At 45.7% G+C, this 22550-nt stretch overlaps 1 protein-coding gene and 1 pseudogene across 2 annotated transcripts in view; one reads left to right on the forward strand and one right to left on the reverse strand.

The window, feature by feature from the left end:
• Positions 1-22550, forward strand: part of BPHL (biphenyl hydrolase like) — a 204558-nt gene that overhangs the window by 31066 nt on the left and 150942 nt on the right. For both annotated transcript variants that reach the window (XM_063923064.1, XM_063923063.1), the window contains exon 2: positions 6898-7001. In XM_063923064.1, the coding sequence (XP_063779134.1) occupies positions 6898-7001 (104 nt within the window). The remainder of the gene's footprint in view (positions 1-6897; positions 7002-22550) is intronic.
• On the reverse strand, positions 14484-14602 carry LOC134931587 (5S ribosomal RNA; annotated as a pseudogene).

The raw sequence follows: 22550 nt of genomic DNA on the forward strand, positions 1-22550 counted from the left end.
CGGAGAACGTGGAGCGCTCCCTTAGATGGGCTAATCAAACGTTTTACGACAAAAGCAACAAGGCCCACACTCTACTAGCTAATCGCTTACGCACCAAGAAAGCTAATCAAGCCATTCACACTATTAGGGAACCTTCAGGCAGTGTAACATATGACCCCAAGAAAATTAACAATATCTTTTCTGATTATTATAGGGCACTCTACAACCTGGACCCCCCGGCCGATCCCTCGACGCATGCCTGTAAGGTCCAACAATACCTTAATTCATGCGCTCTCCCTCGGTTAGGCGAAGCAGCTAACTCTGCTCTTAATGCTGATATTTCTGCCGAAGAAATCGAGGCGGCATTAAAAACACAGAAACCTTCAAAGGCCCCTGGTCCGGACGGTTACCCAATGGTGTACTATAAAACTTTTGCTCCTCAACTTCTCCCTCATCTGGTCTATTTGTTTAATAAAATTTTGCAGGGCACCCCTTTTCACACTGATTCCACGACCTCCCGTATTATAGTTATCCCGAAACCCGGAAAGGACCCCTCGTATTGCTCAAATTATAGACCCATCTCTTTAATTAATACCGACCTCAAGCTTTTTGCTAAGGTCTTGGCGTCTCGCCTGAATACTGTGCTGACGTCACTGATAGACCCTGATCAAGTAGGATTTATCCCCGGTCGTCAGGCCTCAGATAACACCAGACATATGGTTAACTTGATTCACCACATAAACTCGTCTAAAATACCAGCGATTGTATTAGCGCTTGACGCCGAAAAGGCATTTGATCGCATCTCCTGGCCCTTTTTGTTTTCTACATTATCCACGTTTGGCCTTCATGGTCACTTCGTCACTGCTGTGGCGGCCCTCTACTCTAACCCCTCGTCTACGGTCCTGACTAACGGTTTAAGCTCACCCCGGTTTAATTTAAGGAACGGCACTCGTCAAGGATGCCCTCTCTCGCCCCTGCTTTTTGCCCTGTGTTGAACCTCTTGCAGCCCGTATTAGACTCAACAAAGACATCGGGGGTGTTACTGTGGGGCAGGATTCATACAAAATATCGTTATTTGCAGATGACGTGCTTGTGACTCTCTCTAACCCCTTGATATCTCTTCCTAACTTACAGACTGAACTACTTTCATACGGATCCCTATCCGGCTATAAAATAAATCACACCAAATCAGAGGCCCTTGAGTTTAATGTTTCTTCTTATACTAATTTGACTTTGACCTCTACTTTTCCTTTTCTTTGGAGACCTACGGCTATCAAATACCTCGGCATTTATATTACTAAATCCTATACTAGCCTCTTTCAGGCTAACTATGTTCCTCTGATTAAAACGCTCACACAAGACTTAGATAAATGGGATCGATTGTATATCTCATGGATTGGAAGGATTAACGCCCTAAAAATGAACTTCCTCCCCCGTATCCTCTACCTGTTCCAAACTGTCCCGACACTGGTGCCCCGTATGACTTTGACCTCCCTGCAAACACTATGCCACAAATTTATCTGGGCTCACCGTAAACCTCGATTAAGGCGTACTATATTAACCAAAACTGCTACCTCAGGCGGTTTGGGTTACCCTAACCTTCAAGCTTATTTTAACGCATGTCAACTTAACCACATAGTGTCCTGGCATTCCCCCCAAGGGATTAGAAAATGGGTCGATATTGAGAACTCTATATTTCAAGGTATTCCCCTGGACTCCCTACTGTGGCTCCCCAAGTCCTGCAGACCAGCCTCGGCCTATTCTGTCCCCACGATTAAATTCACCCTCGGATTATGGGATAAACTTCGCATCACCTACAATCTTTCTTCATACCCATCACCTCTGGCACCTATCTGGGGTAACCCTGCCTTCCCCCCAGGTTGCGAACGACATATGGCGGGTCCATGGCAATCTCAGGGGGTCACGAGATTTATCCATGTTAAAGGCCGCTCTGCGCCGACCTCCTTTGGAGATCTTCAAGAACGCCTTGGTGTTCCATCCTCGTGTCACTACCATTATATCCAAATTCTTAGCTTTCTTAAATCGCAACTTAAAACTACTATTTTGAGACCGCCCACCTCCTTTGAGCGTATGTGTCTGTTTTCAATTGGCAGCAAGGGGAATATTTCGACAATTTATAACTCTATTTTAGCTCCAGAACCTCCTCCTCGTGAACCCCATGAATTAGCCTGGGAATCAGACCTTTCTCATCCTTTAGAAGACGATCAATGGGACGAAATTAGACTGCGCACTGCTAGGGCTTCCCTTAGTGTGGCACTTAAGGAGACATGTTATAAAGTTTATACCCGATGGTATTTAGTTCCCTCCAGACTCCATTCCATTTTCCCCGCGACCTCGAATCAATGCTGGAGACTTTGTGGAGAGGAGGGCACCTTTTTCCACATATGGTGGACCTGTCCCTCTATTCGCCCCTTCTGGGATACAGTTGGGGTGCTCATAAATCAGTCTTGCGGGCATGACATTGATCTCTCTCCTGAAATTGCTTTACTTCATGCCCCCATACTGACACTACCTAAACTACAAGATAAGCTTATTATGCAATTCTGCATGGCGGCTAAATCTCTGATTGCTAAATGTTGGAAGGACCAAAAACCACCCTCCAAATTATCACTTGTGTCTAAGATTAATTATATTGCTAATATGGAATATATTACTAGTCTGCGGAATAATACTGTAGCCCAATTCCATAACATTTGGTCCCCGTGGTACCTTGCGCGCTCTTTACTCTTACCCGGACTCTGCTAGAACCCTTGCTGAGGCTCCCAACCAATCTCCCGATTCCTCTACTGTAACTTTCTCAACTTCCTATTCTTACACTTTTTCTTCCCTTCTCCTTTTTATTTTTACCAATTTCTCTCTCGGTTTTGATATAGACTATATACTTTAATTGAAAAACAAAATGAGATAGATCACCCACTTATGTGAATTTACACAGGTTATATACTGGTGTACTCTGATAGTCTATACTTTTATGGAACTATGTAACTAATTTTTCTTATATTTGATAGTTTCTTTATGTCACTACTCTCTGCTGCTATATATGCAAGTTTTTTTTCTGTTTGCTAGTTCGTAATTTTGACCTGTACCTGAATGTGTATTACATGACGATAATTGTTGATCACTCTCAATAAAAATCCTAACTTCAAAAAAAAAAAAATACAATAAGGGTAAAGGTTCCCCTCTCTTTGCAAAAGGAAGGGGAAAAGGAAAAAAAGTCCACAGTGTCTCCAGGATCACAGGAGCAGAAATCAACCTCTGCTTCTACCAAATCTTCAGCATGATGCTGGGGCTCCCTTGTGGGAGTCCGCTCAGGTGGGGGCACGTCTGAAACTCTTCAGTCACTTCTGGGTTCAATCTGGCCTGGACCTGTGGGTCGTACAAAGTGTCTCAAGGGTTCAAACTGGAGTTTCAAGACATTCCCCAGGCCGATTTTTCAAATCGACATTACCAGCTTCTATCCCAGACAGGGAAGTGGTAGCAGCAGCAATACAAAAATTGTCAGGATCAAGTCATTGTCCTGGTTCCCTTGTTACGACAAGGAGAAGGGTTTTATTCAAGCCTATTTGTAGTTCGGAAGCCGGATGGCTCGGTCAGACCGATTCTAACCCTGAAAACTCTGAATCTCTACCTGCAAAGGTTCAAGTTCAAGATGGAATCTCTGAGGGCAGTGATTTCCAGTCTGGAGGAGGGGGAATTCATGGTGTCAGTGGACATAAAAGATGCCTACTTGCATGTTCCCATTTATCCTCCACATCAAGCTTATCTGAGATTCGCAGTACTGAATTGTCATTACCAATTTCAGACGTTGCCGTTCGGACTCTCCACGGCACCGAGGGTGTTCACCAAGGTGATGGCGGAGATGATGGTCCTCCTTCGATAGCAAGGAGTCAATATAATTCCTTACCTGGACGATCTCCTGATAAAAGCGAGGTCCAGGGAAAGGTTTGTGCAGAACATTGCACTCTCCCTGACAGTACTTCAACAACACGGTTGAATCATAAATTTTCCAAAGTCACAGCAGGAACCGACGACAAGGTTGTCTTTTCTGGGGATGATACTGGACACAGAAGTACAGAGGGTATTTTCTTCCAGTAGATAAGGCTCTGGAAATCCAGAGAATGGTCAAACAAATTCTGAAACCAACAAGAGTGTCGATTCATCAATGCATTCGGGTGTTGGGGAAGATGGTAGCGGCCTACGAGGCCATACAGTTTGGCCGATTCCATGCCAGAGTATTCCAGTGGGACCTATAAGACAAGAGGTCCGGATCCCATCTACACATGCATCAGAGGATAATCCTGTCATCCAAAGCCAGAATTTCGCTCCTGTGGTGGCTACACAGTTCTCACCTCCTAGGGGGATGCAGGTTCGGGATTCAGGACTGGGTCCTAGTAACCACGGATACAAGTCTCCGAGGCTGGGGAGAAGTCACACAGGGGGTGACCATCCAAGGAAGATGATCAAGTCAAGAAACTTGTCTTCACATAATCGTTCTGGAGTTGAGAGCCATTTACAACGGCCTTCTACAAGCGGTGCATCTTCTTCAAGATCAACCCGTACAGATCCAGTTGGACAATGTAACAGCAGTCGCGTACATAAACCGTCAGGGCAGAACGAAAAGCAGAGCGGCAATGGCAGAGGTGTCAAAGATCCTCCTCTGGGCAGACATGCAAGAGCTCTGTCTGCAATTTTCATTCCAGGAGTGGACAACTGGGAAGCAGACTTCCTCAGCAGACACGATTTCCATCCAGGAGAATGGGGCCTCCACCAGGAAGTCTTCGCGGAGGTGACAGGTCTTTGGGGAGTTCCTCAAGTAGACATGATGCTATCTAGTCTCAACAAGAAGCTTAAGAGATGTTGTTCCAGGTCGAGAGACCCTCAAGCAATAGCGGTGGATGCACTAGTGACCCAGTGGGTGTTTCGGTCGGTATATGTCTTCCCTCCACTTTCACTCATTCCGAAAGTTCTCAAGATCATAAGAAGAACAGGGGTTCGAGCGATCCTCATTGTCCCAGACTGGCCAAGGAGGGCTTGGTATCCAGATCTTCAGGAGTTTCTCATAGAAGATCCTCGGCCTCTTCATCTTCGCGAGGACCTGCTGCAGCAGGGGCCGTGCGTGTATCAAGACTTACCGCGGCTACGTTTGATGGCATGGCTGTTGAGCGCCGGATCCTAGCCTGAAAGGGTATTCCCAAAGAAGTCATTCCCACTCTTATTCAGGCCAGGAAAGGAGTAACGTCTACAGCACAGGTTCTCAAACTCGGTCCTCAGGACCCCACACGGTCAATGTTTTGCAGGTCACTTGTATATTTTTAAAATATGACAGTTGGTGATACACAGTGCATCTGCTGGGTGACATGGAAAACATGAACTGTGTGGGGTCCTGAGGACCGAGTTTGAGAACCACTGGTCTACACATTACCACCATATTTGGGGAAAATATGTGTCTTGGTGTGAAACCAAGAAGGCTCCAACGGAAGAATTTCAGTTAGGACGTTTTCTCCAGGCAGGTGTGGATGTGGACCTACGGTTGGGTTCAATCAAGGTCCAGATTTCTGCCTTGTCCGTTTTCTTTCAGAAACAATTGGCCTCCCTTTCATAAGTTCAGACATTCGTGAAAGGGGTTCTGCGCATCCAACCTCCATTTGTGCCTCCTGTGGCACCATGGGTGCTTAACGTGGTGTTGCAGTTACTTCAATCGGATTGGTTTGAACCTCTCCAGGAGGTAGAGTTGAAGTTTCTCACTTGGAAAGTGGCCATTCTGTTGGCCTTGGCATCCGCAAGGAGGGTGTCTGAGTTAGGGGCCTTGTCTCACAAGAATCCTTACTTGATTTTCCATGAAGATAGGGCGGCGTTAAGAACTCGTCAGCTATTTCTTACAAGGGTGGTTTCTTCTTTCCATATAAACCAACCTATTGTGGTGCCAGTGGCTATTGACACCGTCGCTGGTTTGAAGTCTCTGGATGTGTTCAGAGCTTTGAGAATTTAAGAACAGCTCGGATACAGATAACAGAGGTTCTGTTTGTCCTGTATGCTCCCAACAAGATTGGGTGTCCTGCTTCTAAGCAGACTATTGCGCGCTGGATCAGTGGTACGATTCAGCACGTTTATTTCACAGCAGGATTGCCGATACTGAATTCGGTGACTGCCCAGTCTACTAGAAAGGTGGGCTCATCCTGGAAGGCTGCCCGGGGGGGTCTCGGCATTGCGACTTTGCCGAGCAGCTACTTGGTCAGGGACAAACAAGTTTGCTAAGTTTTTCAAGTTTGACACCTTGGCCGATGAGGACCTACAGTTTGGTCAGTCGGTGCTGCAGGGACATCCGCACTCTCCCGCCCGTACTCGAGCTTTGGTATAACCCCATGGTACTGAAGTGGACCCCAGCATTTTCTAGGACGTATGAGAAAACAGGATTTTAATACCTACCAGTAAATCCTTTTCTCCTAGTCAGTAGAGGATGCTGGGCACCCAGCCCAGTGCGTACTTTACCTGCAGTTGTTAATTTGTTGAAAATGTTTTCAGCACGTTTGCTGTAATGTTCATGCCCGTTGGCATGTGTTTTGTTAAATGCCATGTTGTGCGGCATGGTTGAAGTGTGAGCTGGTATGAATCTCACCATTAACTTAAAAAAGTAAATCCTTTCCTCGAAATGTCCGTCTTCCTGGGCACAGTTCCTATACTGAGGTCTGGAGGAGGGGCATAGAGGGAGGAGCCAGTTCACATTCTGAAAAAGTCTTAAAGTGCCCATGGCTCCTGCGGAACCGTCTGTATCCCATGGTACTGAAGTGGACCCCAGCATCCCCTACGGACTAGGAGAAAAGGATTTACCGGTAGGTATTAAAATCCTGTTTTCTGTTTCCTTATTGCCATTTGTGAATTCTGAATGTTTCTCTGCAGCACAGCAGTCACATCTGGAAGAGTACACGTTAATGGCGTTAATCTGCATTATCAGCGCACGGGCTGTGGAGATCATGTGGTTCTGCTCCTTCCTGGTGCTTTAGGTACGGACATAACATCTACCTCAAAACTCATGGATGACAGGCTAGGCAGAGACATTGTAATAGTCATGTGATGAGGTACATAATATCGTGAGTCTGAGTTTCTATGTTGCAATGATGAAATTTAGTAATTATTTAATCTTAAAATGTAATAAATATAATTAAATGGTATGTACCTAGCTTTACTTAAATGTGATTTATTGCATTACTTACAATTTCAAAGGACTGACTATCTGTTCATAAAAAAAGTTTTGTACTAGTGTCCCGATGGTTAAGTTACTAATCTAATGTTTGTAGGTTTGCACAGGCACAGTATCCGTTTTATGCATGTGCAGAACAGGTCCTGCGTGATCGCTTGCAGCCCCCCACCCCAGCTGCAACATGATTAACATGTGGCGACTGGGTCTGGTTTACTAAATGGGAGCATGTCACCCCATTTTTGTAGGCGTGCCAAGCCCAGGGTCTATGTCGTCTGAAGCAGACTTCCTGGACTCTGCTGACCTGTTCCATCAGCCAGTCTGAGTACACTTCAACTCTACGCAGACTGGCAGAGTGCTGCGACCAATGGTTCCGATGCTATGTCTTTGGACACAGGACCTAATTCAGACCTGGCTATTTTTTACACTGCTGCGACCAGGTAATCGCCGCCTACAGGGGAGGGGGTAAACGCTTTGCAGGGGAGCGATTGGCTGTGCAGAAAGCTGCTCAAACAAAAGTTTGTGCAGTTTCTGCACAGCCCAGGACTTACTCAGTCGCTACGACGATCCGGGATGTTGCTGATGTCAGGAACCTTTCCTGGAAACGGCCGGGCACGCCTGCGTTTTTCTGGACACTCCCAGAAAACGGTGAGTTGCCACCCACGCACACCTTCTGCCTGTCAATCTTCTTGCAGTCGCCGGTGCGATCGCTTTCTTCGTTCGATTCTTCGGTGCCCGGCGGCGGGCATCGCCGGCAGCCGACGCGCCTGCACATTGCAGGTCACACGCATGCACAGTACAGGCCCGATCGCACGGCTGCGAAAAAATGCAGCGTGCGATTGGGTCTGAATGACCCCCGCAGTACTAAGATTGCAGATGCATGCAGGAAACGGCTATTTCCTACAGACTCCTCCTGCTACATTTGCATTTCATTTGTACCGTATTGCACAGCTGCTTCCCTGCTGCTGTGCAGTAAAGTACAAAACAGAATGAGGCCCTATTTGTGGACCATTAGGAGATTTTCTGATAGGTATGAAGATAGAGAACAACATGAAAGCCATCACTTACACAGACTTACCTAACTTGCCTGGGACATGTGTTCCTTAGTTTTCTCTTACGTCCTGGAGGATACTGGGGTCCATTTAGTACCATGGGGTATAGACTGGTCCACTAGGATCCATGGGCAATTTAACAATTTGATAGTGTGCGCTGGCTTTTCCCTCTATGCCCCTCCTACCAGACTCAGTTTAGGAAATGTGCCCGGAGGAGCCGGTCACGCTGAATGAAGCTCATGAAGGGTTTTCTGCATTTATTTTCTATGTTTGTTATTTTCACTCAGGGCTGATTGATACCAGCCTGCCTGCTTCGTGGGACTTAGGGGGAGGGGCGGCGGCGGCCCAACCTCTTGAAGGATTAATGGTCCCGTTCCCCGCTGACAGGACACTGAGCTCCTGAGGGAACTATTCGCAAGCCCCACCACGGCAAGTGTCCATTCCCGCAGCACGCCGCCGCCCCTAACAGAGCCAGAAGAATGAAGTGTGGTGAGTACTGAGCCGGCGTCCCGGAAAGCGGGGTGTCGGCCATTATGGCGGCATGAGGGTACGGAGACGCACGGCTTCTATGCGGGGCGGAATGCGTCTCCGGGCACAGTACACAACTGCGTCCCCGTACACTATACACAGTACCCATACTGGCACAACAGCCTTAAAACGGTTTTCTCCATTTTAAGTACCAGATTCCTCATCCAGGATAAAAAAAAGCGGGAAGACCGCGCCATTGAAGGGGCGGGGCTTCACTATGATAGGATCCAGCAGTTCACCAGCGCCATTTTCCCTCTGCAGTGGACACAGACGCTGACAGGACAGGGACGCGCAGCTCCTCCAGTGTGACCCCAGATTACGACAATGGTACCAGGGGATCATAGCAGGGGAGGAGCGATTATTAGTGTACTGATAAAGCTAAATATTTATCTTATATAAAACCCTTTATGAGGTCTAAGAACACTGTACGCTATTTACGTATGGAGTACCGTAAGGGTACGCTCGTTGCGTAACAATCGCTTAGCCGTGGTCGAGACGCTCAAGCGTCACGTTCGCTCACGGCAAAGAGATCACAGGCAGGCACGCTATTGGCTGGTGACTAACGTAATGGTTCACTATAGCGTAACGGACGCTGTATCGGGAGCGGGCTGCTCGAGCGATACAGACGCTCACAAGAATACGCTGTTGGTATCGGGCACACTTATAGGTGAGCGACTACCGTAATGCTACGCTATCAGCGTAGCGGACGCTCGAGACCACGAGGAGATCACGAGCGGCGCAGACGCTCACAATGTTAAACCTTTATATCTAAACCATAAACAATGTAATATGCTGTAAAACCTTAGTGTAGAGATAGGGTGTAGATGCAACACAGTGTAACCTTATTAACTTAAAAGCTGTTTGAGCGTCACCGACGCTCTGAGAATACTTAACACTATAAGAAATACACAGATACCGTGCTTAGGGTCCAACGCCTAATATATATATTATGAATGTTATACTTGCAAAAGAATTAATACAATACAAGTCATACACTACAATATAACATAGACTACCTAACCAGATAACTACACATGAAATACAATACAATACTATTACGTTTAAGAGAATACGAGAGAAAGAGGAGAAGAGAGAGAGAGAGATATGGCCCACAACAACAAGAAAGACAATATGATTGCGGAGAAAACTTACGCACAAAGGAAACGATCGCATGCGCCTCTGGACATCCAGCTCCCGATTTTCAGCAATGATAACCGTTGAAGAGTGAGAGCTGGATGTGATCGGCTTGTCTATTTATGCCCCACACACAATACAATTCAATGGTCCCTACAATCTCATTGTTCATTGGACATAGGAATTCCTCCTCGCATTATAACAAAAGGTCATAGGTTGATTCATACAGGTGGGCTGTGACGATTTCCAACTGCTCAGGTGGGTGGGAAACTAGGTTTCCCGCCGCATGGATAAGTAAGTGCAAATAATAGTAAATGGACATAAATTTCTTATGTCCATAATTATTCGCACGAGCGATTAATCCGCTTCAAACCAACACCGGAATATTGCTAATTAAATACTCTTCCGATGGATACTAAACACCACTGTATTACTCCTGTCTGACCCTTCGTATCAAACAAAGGGGGATTTCTCTGTTCATGAACATTCTACATTAACCAAACTTTCAGAATCTATCAAAGGGACCATGATCTACAAAATACATTATATAGTGAAAATATGTAACGATTGAGTCGCACGCTACGAACACATGAACTCTACCGTAAATGCACATACCGCGCGCCCGCGGGTGCCCGCAACAGCGAGTATGCGCACGCACGGGAGAGCGCACGCATGCGCAGCGCAGACCTGTATGAGGTGCAAATATGGCAGTGTGCATCGTGATATTTTTCTGACTTTGACAGTACTAAGTACCCTATCAGGGTACTTAGTCTGCGACTCAGCTAAGGCATTTGCGATAAGGGCGCGGTGAGGGCTGCTCCAAACAACTCTGTGTCTCCCTGAAGGGCTCTTTGTGGGTTAATTGTGCTTAACCTTTCCTGTGTGTGCTGTCACATTTACATTATGTCAGGCAAAGAGTGTGTCTCTTGTACCGCAGAGTGTTCCTCTTCACCAGGGGGCTCACTACTGGGAACTCAGGGTTCGCAGACTAGTGGGGCTGAACCGGAATTGGTTAATTCTCTTAAGGGAATGATCTCAACCCTTTCTACAAAATTGTCCCGCATTGAGAAAGAGACGCAATACTTAAAACAGACTGTGGATGAGTTTATGAACAGAGACTCAATCCCCTAAACAGCATCTTAATTCCCTCCCATTTTTCCGCAAAAGCGATCTCTGGCTTATATCTTGCAGTCTGACTCTGACGCTGACAGGTCTGACTTGGAGGAGGTAGAGGTGAATTCAAGGGAAGGGGAAAGGGGGGGAATACAGCTCTGTCACGGGGAATAGAGGCTCTTATAGAGGCTATCAGAGATGTTCTGCATATTCCTGATAAGGTGTCAGAGGAGTGTGAGGAATCTTATTTTTATGTAAAAAAGAAGTCCTCAGTTACTTTTCCTGTGTCAAAGGAATTGAATACCCTGTTTGAAGAACCATGGGTTAATCCTGATAAGAAGTTTCAGATCCCTATGAGGTTACTCTCATCTTTTCCTTTTTCTCTGGAGGATAGGAAAAAATGTGAAAATCCACCAATAGTGGATGCATCAGTCTCTAGGCTGTCACGTAAAATTGTATTGCCTGTTCCTGGTGCAGCCTCCCTGAAAGACACGGCTGATCATAAAATTGAGACTACACTCAAATCATTGTACACAGCTGCTGGGGTGGCCCAAAGACCCACTATTGCATGTGCGTGGATCACTAAAGCCATTGCTAAATGGTCAGGTAACCTAATTGAGCGGTTCGATTCCTTATCTAGGGGGATGTTGTCTTACTCCTGCAGCATATTCCGGACTCTGCGAACTTTATGGTGGAAGCCATAAAGAAAATAGACGTGCTTAACACATGCACCACCGCTATGGGGGCTTGTGGCTACACCAGTGGACTGCTGACGCGGACTCCAGGAAAGGCGTGGAAGGCCTATCATTCACTGGAGAGGCCTTGTTTGGAGATGAATTAGACAAATGAATCTCCACAGCTACTGTGGGTAAGTCTACGTATGTTCCTTTCGCAACCCCCCCTACCAAGAAGACTTATTCAGCTTCTAAGTTACAGTCCTTTCGGATGGCCAAGTTCAAGGGCAAATCCAGAGGTGCTTCTACGTCCTCCAGCGGTGCAAGAGTTAAACCACGCAAACCAGCAACAGCAGGTGCTCAGGAACAGAGCTCAGGCTCGGCTTCCTCAAAGACTTCAGCATGACGGTGGACCGCAATGCCTGGAAGGCTGTCGGGTGGGAGCCCGACTACAATTCTTCAGTCAGATCTGGTCAAATTCGTGCCAGGATCCCTGGGTCATAGATCTTATTTCCCAGGGCTACAGGCTGGAGTTCCAAAAGCTCCCACCTCACATATTCTTCAAATCAGGCTTGCCAGTTTCACAAGAGGCAAGTATAACTTTACAGCATGCCATCCAAAAACTGGTACAGACTCAGGTCATTGTTCCAGTTCCACCTCATCTACTAAACAAGGGGTACTATTCCAACTTGTTCGTAGTACCGAAGCCAGACGGTTCGGTAAGCCAAATTCTGAACCTCAAGTCTTTGAACCCGTACTTACGAGTGTTCAAACTCAAGATGGAGTCTCCTGAGAGCGGTGATCTCAGGTCTGGAGGATGGGGAATTCCTAGTGTCTCTGGATATTAAGGATGCATAACTTCATATTCCGATCTGGCCACCTCATCAGGCTTATCTCAGGTTTTCCCTGCAGGACTGTCCCTACCATTTCCAGGCCCTGCCATTTGGCCTCTCCACGGCACCGAGGGTGTTCACCAAGGTGATGACAGAGATGATGTTTCTACTCCGCAAGCAGGGAGTGAACATAATTCCGTACCTGGACGATCTTATGATAAAAACAGTTCAGGTGCTTCACAAGTCGATATGGATACCCACAGATCGACATGATGGCCTCTCGTCTCAACAAAAAGCTCAGGCAGTATTGTTCCAGGTTGAGAGACCCACAGGCGGTGGCGATAGATGCCCTGACAACTCCATGGGTCTATCAGATGCAAGAATTCTAAAACGAATAAAAAGGGAAAATGTTCAAGCAATACTCATTGCGCCAGACTGGCCAATAAGGGCCTGGTATGTGGACCTTTTGAAGATTCTCCTCGAAGATCCGTGGCCTCTACCTCTTCGCGAGGATCTTCTGCAACAGGGCCCGTTCCTCTATCAGGACTTAAAAGTGGCTACGTTTGACGGCATGGAAGTTGAACGGTTGATTCTAGCCAGGAGAGGGATTCCTAACAAGGTTATCTCGACTATGATCCAAGCCAGGAACGTGGTAACGTCTAAGCATTACCATCGTATTTGGAAGAAATACGTCTCTTGATGTGAGAGCAGAGAATTTTCTGCGGTGGAATTTCATCTGGGACGTTTCCTGCTTTTTCTGCAGGCAGGCGTGGATGCGGGCCTGCGTCTGGGCTCCATAAAAGTCCAGATTTCGGCCTTGTCCATTTTCTTCAGAAACAATTAGCTTCTCTCCCTGAGGTCCAGACATTCTTGAAAGGTATTCTGCACATCTAACCTCCCTTTGTGCCTCCTACGGCACCTTGGGATCTCAATGTGGTGCGGCAGTTCCTGCAATCGGACTGGTTTTAGCCGTTACAGGAGGTGGACATAAAATATCTTACATGGAAGACCGTCACACTGTTGGCCTTGGCTTCAGCAAGACGTGTGTCGGAGCTGGGGGCTTTGTCTCACAAAAGTCCCTATTTAATTTTCCATGAGGACAGAGCTGAACTCAGAACTCGTCAGCAATTTCTTCCTAAAGTGGTTTCCGCATTTCACATCAACCAACCTATTGTGGTTCCGGTTGTAAAAAGAAAAAAGGGGTTAGTTTGGTACCGCACAAGATTAAAGTAATGTCTTTGAAATGGGTTTTTGTATAATTTGTACCTTGTAGACCAACAGTGCATGTGCATAAGCGATGCCTGAAATCGGTATCCAAGGAGTTGCTGTTGTTGGTGGTGCACCCAGAGTCAATAGCATACGTCAATATTAAGGAGAGAAAAAAGAGAGACTCTGTGTTGGGGCACGCTTAAAAAATAAAACTTAACTTTTAATTTGAATGTATATAAAAATTAAATACACAAACAAACACACATATAATGCTTAATAAGAAGGTTTGTAAATAATTTTAAACCTTCTTCTATTGGTATTTTAGAATCTGAAAAAAGATTCTACTATTGACAATAAAAAAAGATAAATGTATAGGAGTATCACGTCTCCAATTTAAACAATTATTTTGCGGTGACTGACACTCACGATGAAAATATCAGAAATTAAATTTCAACATAACAGGAAAAAAGAGATTTCCGGCATACGTCATATAGGCATTCAGTATGGCAATTTAGATTAGGAATTATCCACCAATAACCATTGCCTATAATGATAATATAACCTGGTATCTGGTAATCTGTTAATACTAGATTGTTAGTCAACATGTACAGTGAAAGAAAGCATCTCTGAGTTGATCTAGATTCAAAAAAATGAACAAATAAGGAAGGAAAGATTATAGGTTTGAAGTTGGTAAGGGTCAAAGGTTGCTCCAACACTTCTGCTTTTCACATGGAAACAGAGGTATTTACTACTGCACCTAATATTCCCTAGCAGTCTCCCATCTAGGTACTGATCAGGCTCCTCACTGCTTAGCTTCCAAGATCAGGCGAGATTGGGCGTAGCCAGTGAGATATGGCAGTAATATCACATAGATTGTGAATGAGAGGGTGTCTGGTTATTGGCACATACCAGAAAGGTACTTCTACTATCCATTCGTATGCACAGTCTCTCTGTTATTTTCACATTGCAGAGAAATTATATGGCCGGCATCAGGATGAGAGAGTACTGAAAAAAAGGCAAGATACAGGAAACGTATAGGTTCAGGGACCGTCTTCTACTGTCCACCGTCATATAACAATATAGCGGACAGTGGATGAGAGAGGCGGGTTACCTGGACCTATTGAAAATTAGTGTGAAATTACACAGGTATCTTAAAGTTGCCTATGAAGGTGGAGTGACCAAATTTGAGTTTAGTTTTGATAATGCCCCCTAAGGGTATAGAATTAGAGAACAAAAAATTATATGTGATCAGAAATTTTATGGTTCAGCAAAATGTTATGGTTTATAGATAAATTAACCATCTATGCTGCAGAGTAAAAGTTTAAGAACGTAAACATAAGAAAAAAGAGTAGTCATTGAGCATGTTGAATATTAAACCTTTTGTGGTTAGGTAATAAAATAGCAGATTTTACTAATATCCAATATTCAGATAATAAAGAGAATAATTTCCTCCAATATACGATACCAGGGGATGAGTGGGCTGAACCGTGCACTGTTCAGCACCACAAAACACAGACGGCCGTTTCACCTGAAGGTGGCTTGTTCACTGAGTGAGGTAGTAGTGGAAGACAACTTATTTAAGGTCAATGTAGGGGAGTGGTCTCCTGAGGAGGGCCAATCATAGAGGAGGGAAGGAAACGTGATATTAGTAAGGTGTTTATTACATCATTTCCGGTTACAGAGACCAGAAGTGGTGTCAAATTGCGTCATTGCAACGTGCAATAATATGTGGCTAATAATCTTAGAATTTAGTTGAGATGAAATAAGGAATGATAAGGCTGTGGTCTGTGTATTAAAACCAAGGTAAGGGCACAGTTTGCGGTGACAGAGGTCGTCAGGTAAACAGGCTGACCTGTGACGCGTCACAGAGCGTTTGCGCGTTTGCGCGTCACTTCCGGTTTCGAAAGCCGGAAGTGGCGCGAGTACCGATGCGTTCCAGCTTAATCATGCGAAATTAAATGTGGGTTAAACAGAGCCAAGGCTGTCTAACTGTGTGGTAGAGTGACTTGTTTTGTAATGATCGTGGTCAGAGCATCGAGATCACGGCCGTGGTAACCGGAGCCTTATTGCCGGAAGTCACCAGCCCACGGGACTGATACAAGACATCACCCGTCATCCACGCGTCACTTCCGGTTTCAAAACCCGGAAGCGGTGCGGGACCCGTGGCATGTAGGTTTTTATACCACCAGGTTGGGGTTTAAGGATTTGGATGAAGTTAAATAGCCACTGCAATGTGAGAAGGAACGGCCAACCTTTAACTGCATAACTGGGATAGTCGAGCTGCAACCAGAGCACCAGCTCCATGCCCGGAAGTCGCTCTGCGACCGGAAGTTACGTAACTGAGCATCATTTCCACTATAAAGTAAACATAGGGGTATGTGTTTGCAGGACTACCTATGTGAAAAAAGCATAAATTGGAAAGTGCTCTGTATAATCAATCACATGATACTAATTAGTCATGTGATCGTGTTTATGTTTGTCTGGTTGCTAGGTGGCCATAAAAGAATGGTTTAGTATATAGATAAAGTGACTTTTTGGTAAGTATCTAAGATGCATAATAGGTGCTTATTACAGTCTCTTGTGTGACTGGATAAGGTTATAAAAAGTTGTGTATGAAGGTAATTATGTTATTTAAAATTAACTAGTTTGTGCATGTGCGCGTCACTTCCGGTTTGGAAAGCCGGAAGTGGCGCGAGTACCGATGCGTTCCAGCTTAATCATGCGAATGAAATGTGGGTTAAACAGAGCCAAGGCTGTCTAACTGTGTTGTAGAGTCACTTGTTTTGTAATGATCGTGGTCAGAGCACGAGATCACGGCCGTGGTAACCGGAGCCTTATTGCCGGAAGTCACCAGCCCACGGGACTAATACAAGACATCACCCTTCATCCACGCGTCACTTCCGGTTTCAAAACCCGGAAGCGGTGCGGGACCCGTGGCATGTAGGTTTTTATGCCACCAGGTTGGGGTTTAAGGATTTGGGTAAAGTTAAATAGCCACTGCAATGTGAGAAGGAACGGCCAACCTTTAACTACATAACTGGGATAGTCGAGCTGCAACCAGAGCACCAGCTCCATGCCCGGAAGTCGGTCCGCAACCGGAAGTTACGTAACTGAGCATCATTTCCGCTATAAAGTAAACATAAGGGTATGTGCTTGTAGGACTACCTATGTGAAAAAAACATAAATTGGAAAGTGCTCTGTATAGTCAATCACATGATACTAATTAGTCATGTGATCGTGTTTATGTTTGTCTGGTTGCTAGGTGACCATAAAAGAATGGTTTAGTATATAGATAAAGTGACTTTTGGTAAGTATCTAAGATGCATAATAGGTGCTTATTACAGTCTCTTGTGTGACTGGATAAGGTTATAAAAGGTTGTGTATGAAGGTATTTATGATATTAAAAATAACTAGTTTGCGCATGTGAGGCAATGGTTCCGGTTGTCACAGACACCTCTGCTACTTCAAAGTCTTTGGATGTTGTGAGAGCTTTGAAGGTTTATGTGAACAGAACAGCTCGTCACAGAAAGATGGACTTGTTGTTTGTTCTTTATGATCCCAATAAGTTTGGGTGTCCTGCTTCAAAGCAGACAATTGCACGCTGGATCAGACTTACTATCCAGCATGCTTATTCCATGGCAAAGTTTGCCGTGTCTAAAATCTGTACAGGCCCACTCTACTCTCGTCTCGGCTTTACAGCTCTGCCGAGCAGCTACTTGGTCAGGTTCGAACACGTTTGCTAAGTTCTACAAGTTCGATACTTTGGCCACTGAGGACCTTCAGTTTGGTCAATCAGTTCTGCAGGAACCTCAGCACTTTCCCACCCGGTTTGGGAGCTTTGGTACATCCCCATGGTACTAAATGGACCCCAGTATCCTCTAGGACGTAAGAGAAAATAGGAATTTAATTACCTACCGGTAAATCCTTTTCTCGTAGTCTGTAGAGGATACTGGGTACCCCCCCAGTACTTCGTTCTTCCTGCACTGTTACTTGGTTAAGTAATGTTGGTGAGCCATTACTGTTTCTGTTTCAAGTTTGGTTAGCTTGGCTTTCCTCTTGTTGTGTGTGCTGGTTCGGAATCTCGCCACTATCCTTACCTATCCTTATCTCGAAGTATGTCCGTCTCCTTGGGCACAGTTTCTAGACAGTCTGGTAGGAGGGGCATAGAGGGAGGAGCCAGCCCACACTATCAAATTCTTAAAGTACTCATGGCTCCTAGTGGACCCGTCTATACCCCATGGTACTAAATGGACCCCAGTATCCTGTACGGACTTCGAGAAAAGGATCTATTGGTAGGCAATTAAAATCCTATTATTTCTACAACACCTGCAGGATTGTACATCATATACTAGAATATATTTTCTTTTATGATTGCTTTGTGGCCCATGCTATGGTTCCCAGCTTTTTTACTTATTTAAAAATTTGACTCGATATAGGGAGTGTATTCTGGGTATATTGGTCTTGTATTGATAATTTTAAGGTACTGTTAATTTGAATATGAAACATATTTATGTTAAATCATTTTTATAATTTACAGATCTTATTATAATATTTCTGCCATTTTTGTGGACCAGAAATTTTAGTATTGTATTTGCTGTTCTGCAGTTTTATTGCAGCATATGGGAAGAGTGCAAATGCTGCGGTTTATATAATATATTTTTTGGACCATATTCACACCTTTAACATTGTGCTCACTGGCAAGGAAGCGCAATTCCTCCTTGTTTATGGTGATAATGGGGCTTGGCCTCTTCACTAGATTATCTTTAGGTCTCCTTCCTGAGGCTGGGTACACACTTCCACAATATCTGCAGTTTGACGTTTCTGGGCAAATCGAAATGACAAATCGTACATATCATGCAGTGTATATGCCCGATTGCGTGCTCCTGTGAGTCGCACGTAGTGTCTTCTGTTTTGCCGTGCTGGATGGCCAACCAGAAGATATCGTGTGCGAGGTGGTGCAGTGTAATGAAGCGATGGAACGAGATGACGTTCATTACATCCAGGGCCGTCTTTTCGTATGGGCTCAATGGGCTCTTGCCCAAGGGCCCCAGGAGTTTAAGGGCCCTAGGCTGATAGCTGAGGGTCCCCTCTTTCCAGGGGTACCAGATTTTTGAAAATCGGCCCTGGGGAACCGGAGATATCCGACTTGAAACCAGTGGTCCCCATCCAAACCTGTTAATTGCTCTTCCCAGCCAGATATCTCAGGTTCTGTCTGACATAGAGTTTTTCTGAGGATATAATCCAAAAGCTGTGACTCTCCCCTTTCAGTGAACACTGGCAGCTTGTCTCTGCTATGCCCAGAACCAGAGATATCAGCCTTCAAGCAGATGGTCCCTGCTCCAGCTCCACATGCCTAATATGCAGTTTTAGATTTTCGTTGGTGAATTGCTCTGGCTCCTGAACTCTGAACCCCAAGTCCCCAGAACCATCTGAAAGGTGGGACTCTCTAGTTTTTTATCCCATAAAGCTAAGAAATATATTTTCAGGAACTTGAGATATCTGCAGTCAAGCAAGCTGCCCTCCCACAAAAAAATAATAAATATTAAGCCCACTCCACTATCCACCCGTTCCCTACATATTAAACACCCCATACCACCCTAGAAGTCATGTACCAGGGTCCCTTCATTCAGCCCAATGCCCCTTCTACAGTTTAGCCCCATCTGTGCAGTAAAGGCAAAATTAGTAGAAATTACTGCTCCATGTCCTACATGCTGAGCAGAAGATAGAACACCCCCTACCGCCCACGGGACATCAAAGCTGCCGCTGATAGCACCCCCCACCCCTACCTCTGAAGGATGGGTAGGGGGCCCAGCGCATTCCTGTGCCCAGGGGCCTACACTACTGTTAAGACGGCCCTGATTACATCACACAGTGTTTAGGGGCACTCTCGGATGGTACGGGACGAAGGGAATTCGTCCAGATTGCATGTTGTGCTGATGGGTACCCACCTTATTTTGTCTTCGCTTGAGTGCCCCTCCAAGGACAATGTCCTTGGAGGGGCACTCAAGGGCAAGGACAATGACAATGTCGACATTCTTGGAATCCTGCTAGCTTAACTGGTAAGTTGTCTGGCATTGCTACTCTCTGGATTCCTTATCTCAAACAGGGTGAGTCATCCAGTGAATGGACAGTCAAGGAAAATCTCTTGTTTAAGATGATGGTGCATGTAGAAAATACAAAATTAAAACAATTGTAAGCCCTGCACCATCATCAGGATTATGTTTACTTCTAAAGGAACTTTCTGCTACAGGGTACACTGGGCTCCACAAGGAATAACATCGGGGTGTAGAGTAGGATCTTGATCCGAGCCACCAACAGGCTCAAAGCTTTGACTGTTCCCAAGATGCACAGCGCCGCCTCCTCTATAACCCCGCTTCCGTGCACAGGAGCTCAGTTTTGTAGTTGGTGCCTTGCAGTAAGCAGGCAGTCAACAGGGAAGCTGCTCCTGCAGCCCTAAAGAAAAAGCTATTTCAAAAGAAAAGAAAATCTGAAGACTTCAAGGGCTGCAGCAGTGTCTGGATGTCAGACATCCCCTGCTGCAGCTCCATCACTCCCCCAGCGGCGCTGTATAGTCCCGTGCCCTGGTTGCCGGGTACTTACAGCGGAGGCTCTGATGTTCTTCTGGTTAGTCACACACTCGCCGCTGTCCTCCCGGATCGCGTGGCCGCATACAGGGGGAGGTAAGGGGGTCTCTTTAGCCTGCTGTAATCGCGATCCGGCGCGGCCGGTGGGAGGCGGGCCGCGCGCGTTGGCGTGGACACTGTAAGGGGCAGGGACTCCACTAGCCACCAGGACACTGGGCACAGGTTGGTTTTCTTCATAAAACCGTTTGTTTGACAGCCCGCAGCGCCTGGTGGGGAAGCCAGCATGAGGGATAAGGCCTGACCTGTAGCCGCTCCCCCAGCCCCAGGGTGCCATTTAGGCAAATGTTCTCGCCCTGGATCTGCATCTCTCTCCCTGTCAGCTGCCATTACACGGAGCTGTGCTGTTCCTGGGACTGCTTGGGCAAATCCTCCTCTGTAAAGCCGCCTGCACATCAGCGCTGTGCATTTTACAGGACACTTAAGTACTCTACCTGTCAGTGGACAGTGTTAGTTAAGAAAGAGTGCATACAGTCAGGGTTGTGTGGTACAAATACCCTGTGATATACATCAAGTATTTGCTGTGGTTTGCTATATCTACTGTGTATGTATGTATGTATATATATGTATATGTGTGTATATATATATATATATATATATATATATATAGTGACAAGAACACTGGAATAGTGTTTGAGGGCAGGTATGTTTGTCCCAGGTTCTTGTCTTACATGTATTAGAAAAATGAAAACTTCTAGGAAACTGTTTTGTTTTGTCAGATCCTTTTCAGTTTATTGGAAAAGCTGGATAAGGGACCTGTAAGAGAGATAGGGCAAGTTTCAGACATTGGGCCCAGTTCAGCTCTTTGGCCTCACAGAGGGCTAATCAGGGCTTTCAGCTGTGCAAGAGCCTTATAGGGCTGCTAGCCTGATTAGTGTGTGCAGACTGCCTAGCCTGATTAGTGTGTGCAGACTGCCTGAGGAGAATCTCTGAAGAGAGAAACACGCTTCTTTATGCAAGTGAGCCATACAGGGTTTACTGGAGAACTCTGTGTTTTTGTTTAGTGATAGTTAGGAACGTCCTGTGTTTAATTAGTGCCGGACAGGAAAGGTATTTTCTTTTGATGTTTGTTTTGTTTTTTGCTAAATAAAACTGTTGTGGCCAGTTGCACCACAAACTGGACTTGTATGATTCCTCAGCTGCTGCTTGCTGCCATTTACCCCAGGAAACGGCACCTTGTTCCCTTACAGTGTTACAATAAATATATATATACTGAGTATTACTTTGTATTGCTAGTTCAGTGCAGTCTTATTGTATGATATAACTTCTGCATTGTACATTGTGACTTTCTGTGTGTGTGTGTGTGTGTGTGTGTGTGCGTGTAGTTGCTGAGTGACTGCCATTTCATGTATTTCGCTCAGCCTGCTACCCCTATATTCTATAACCTGAGGGGGCTAAGTGCGTCAGGTTTATTAGACTATACAGGTGTTTCACAAGATATACTTACTGTGTATTTTTCTCTGTGATTTCTGGTCACCATATAACTCTTGGGTTCCCGATTTGTGCTGATAACACTACACTGGGAATTCTTGTTTGATATAGTGCTGCTAATATTGTACTAGGTTGCCTGATATTGAGCTTCTCATTATGTCAGCTGCAATAGGCAACGGAACTGGGGCTTATCCCACATTGAGTGCAGGTGACGCTGCAGACACATTTGAGGAAAACATGGCAGCAGAGAGTTCAGGTACTGGGGGTTCTTTGCCCCCCAGTGGGTTTGTAGCAACGGGGGTCCACAATGACCCGCCCTGGGCAACCTTCTCCACATTATTAAATACGCTGGTAACTAAACTTATGCCCCCTGTGGGACCGCCTATGCCAGTACAGTAGTTTATGGTCCCTGCAGTCAATCCGCCATGGGCAGATCAGATCTCATCTCCGTTACAGCACTTGAACCAATCACTGACTAAAAAGAAGTCTAACTCTCGCCCGCCTAAGACTAAGGCGTCTTCTAAACGGGCCGCTACTTCCTCACAATCCACCATTGTTCCAGACACTTCCTCTGATGAGGATGGCGCATACACTGACCCCACAGACACTGACTCTGATGCTTCAGATGGGGAGGGACAGTCACAGGTGGATATCCCTGATTTGATTGAGGCTATCAGGCTGATTCTTCAAATTTCTGATGAACCAGAACCAGAACCTGAGCCTGTGTCTAAAAATCCGGA

This window comes from Pseudophryne corroboree, chromosome 5 (genome assembly GCF_028390025.1).
Source record: "Pseudophryne corroboree isolate aPseCor3 chromosome 5, aPseCor3.hap2, whole genome shotgun sequence".
Classification (NCBI taxonomy): domain Eukaryota; kingdom Metazoa; phylum Chordata; class Amphibia; order Anura; family Myobatrachidae; genus Pseudophryne; species Pseudophryne corroboree.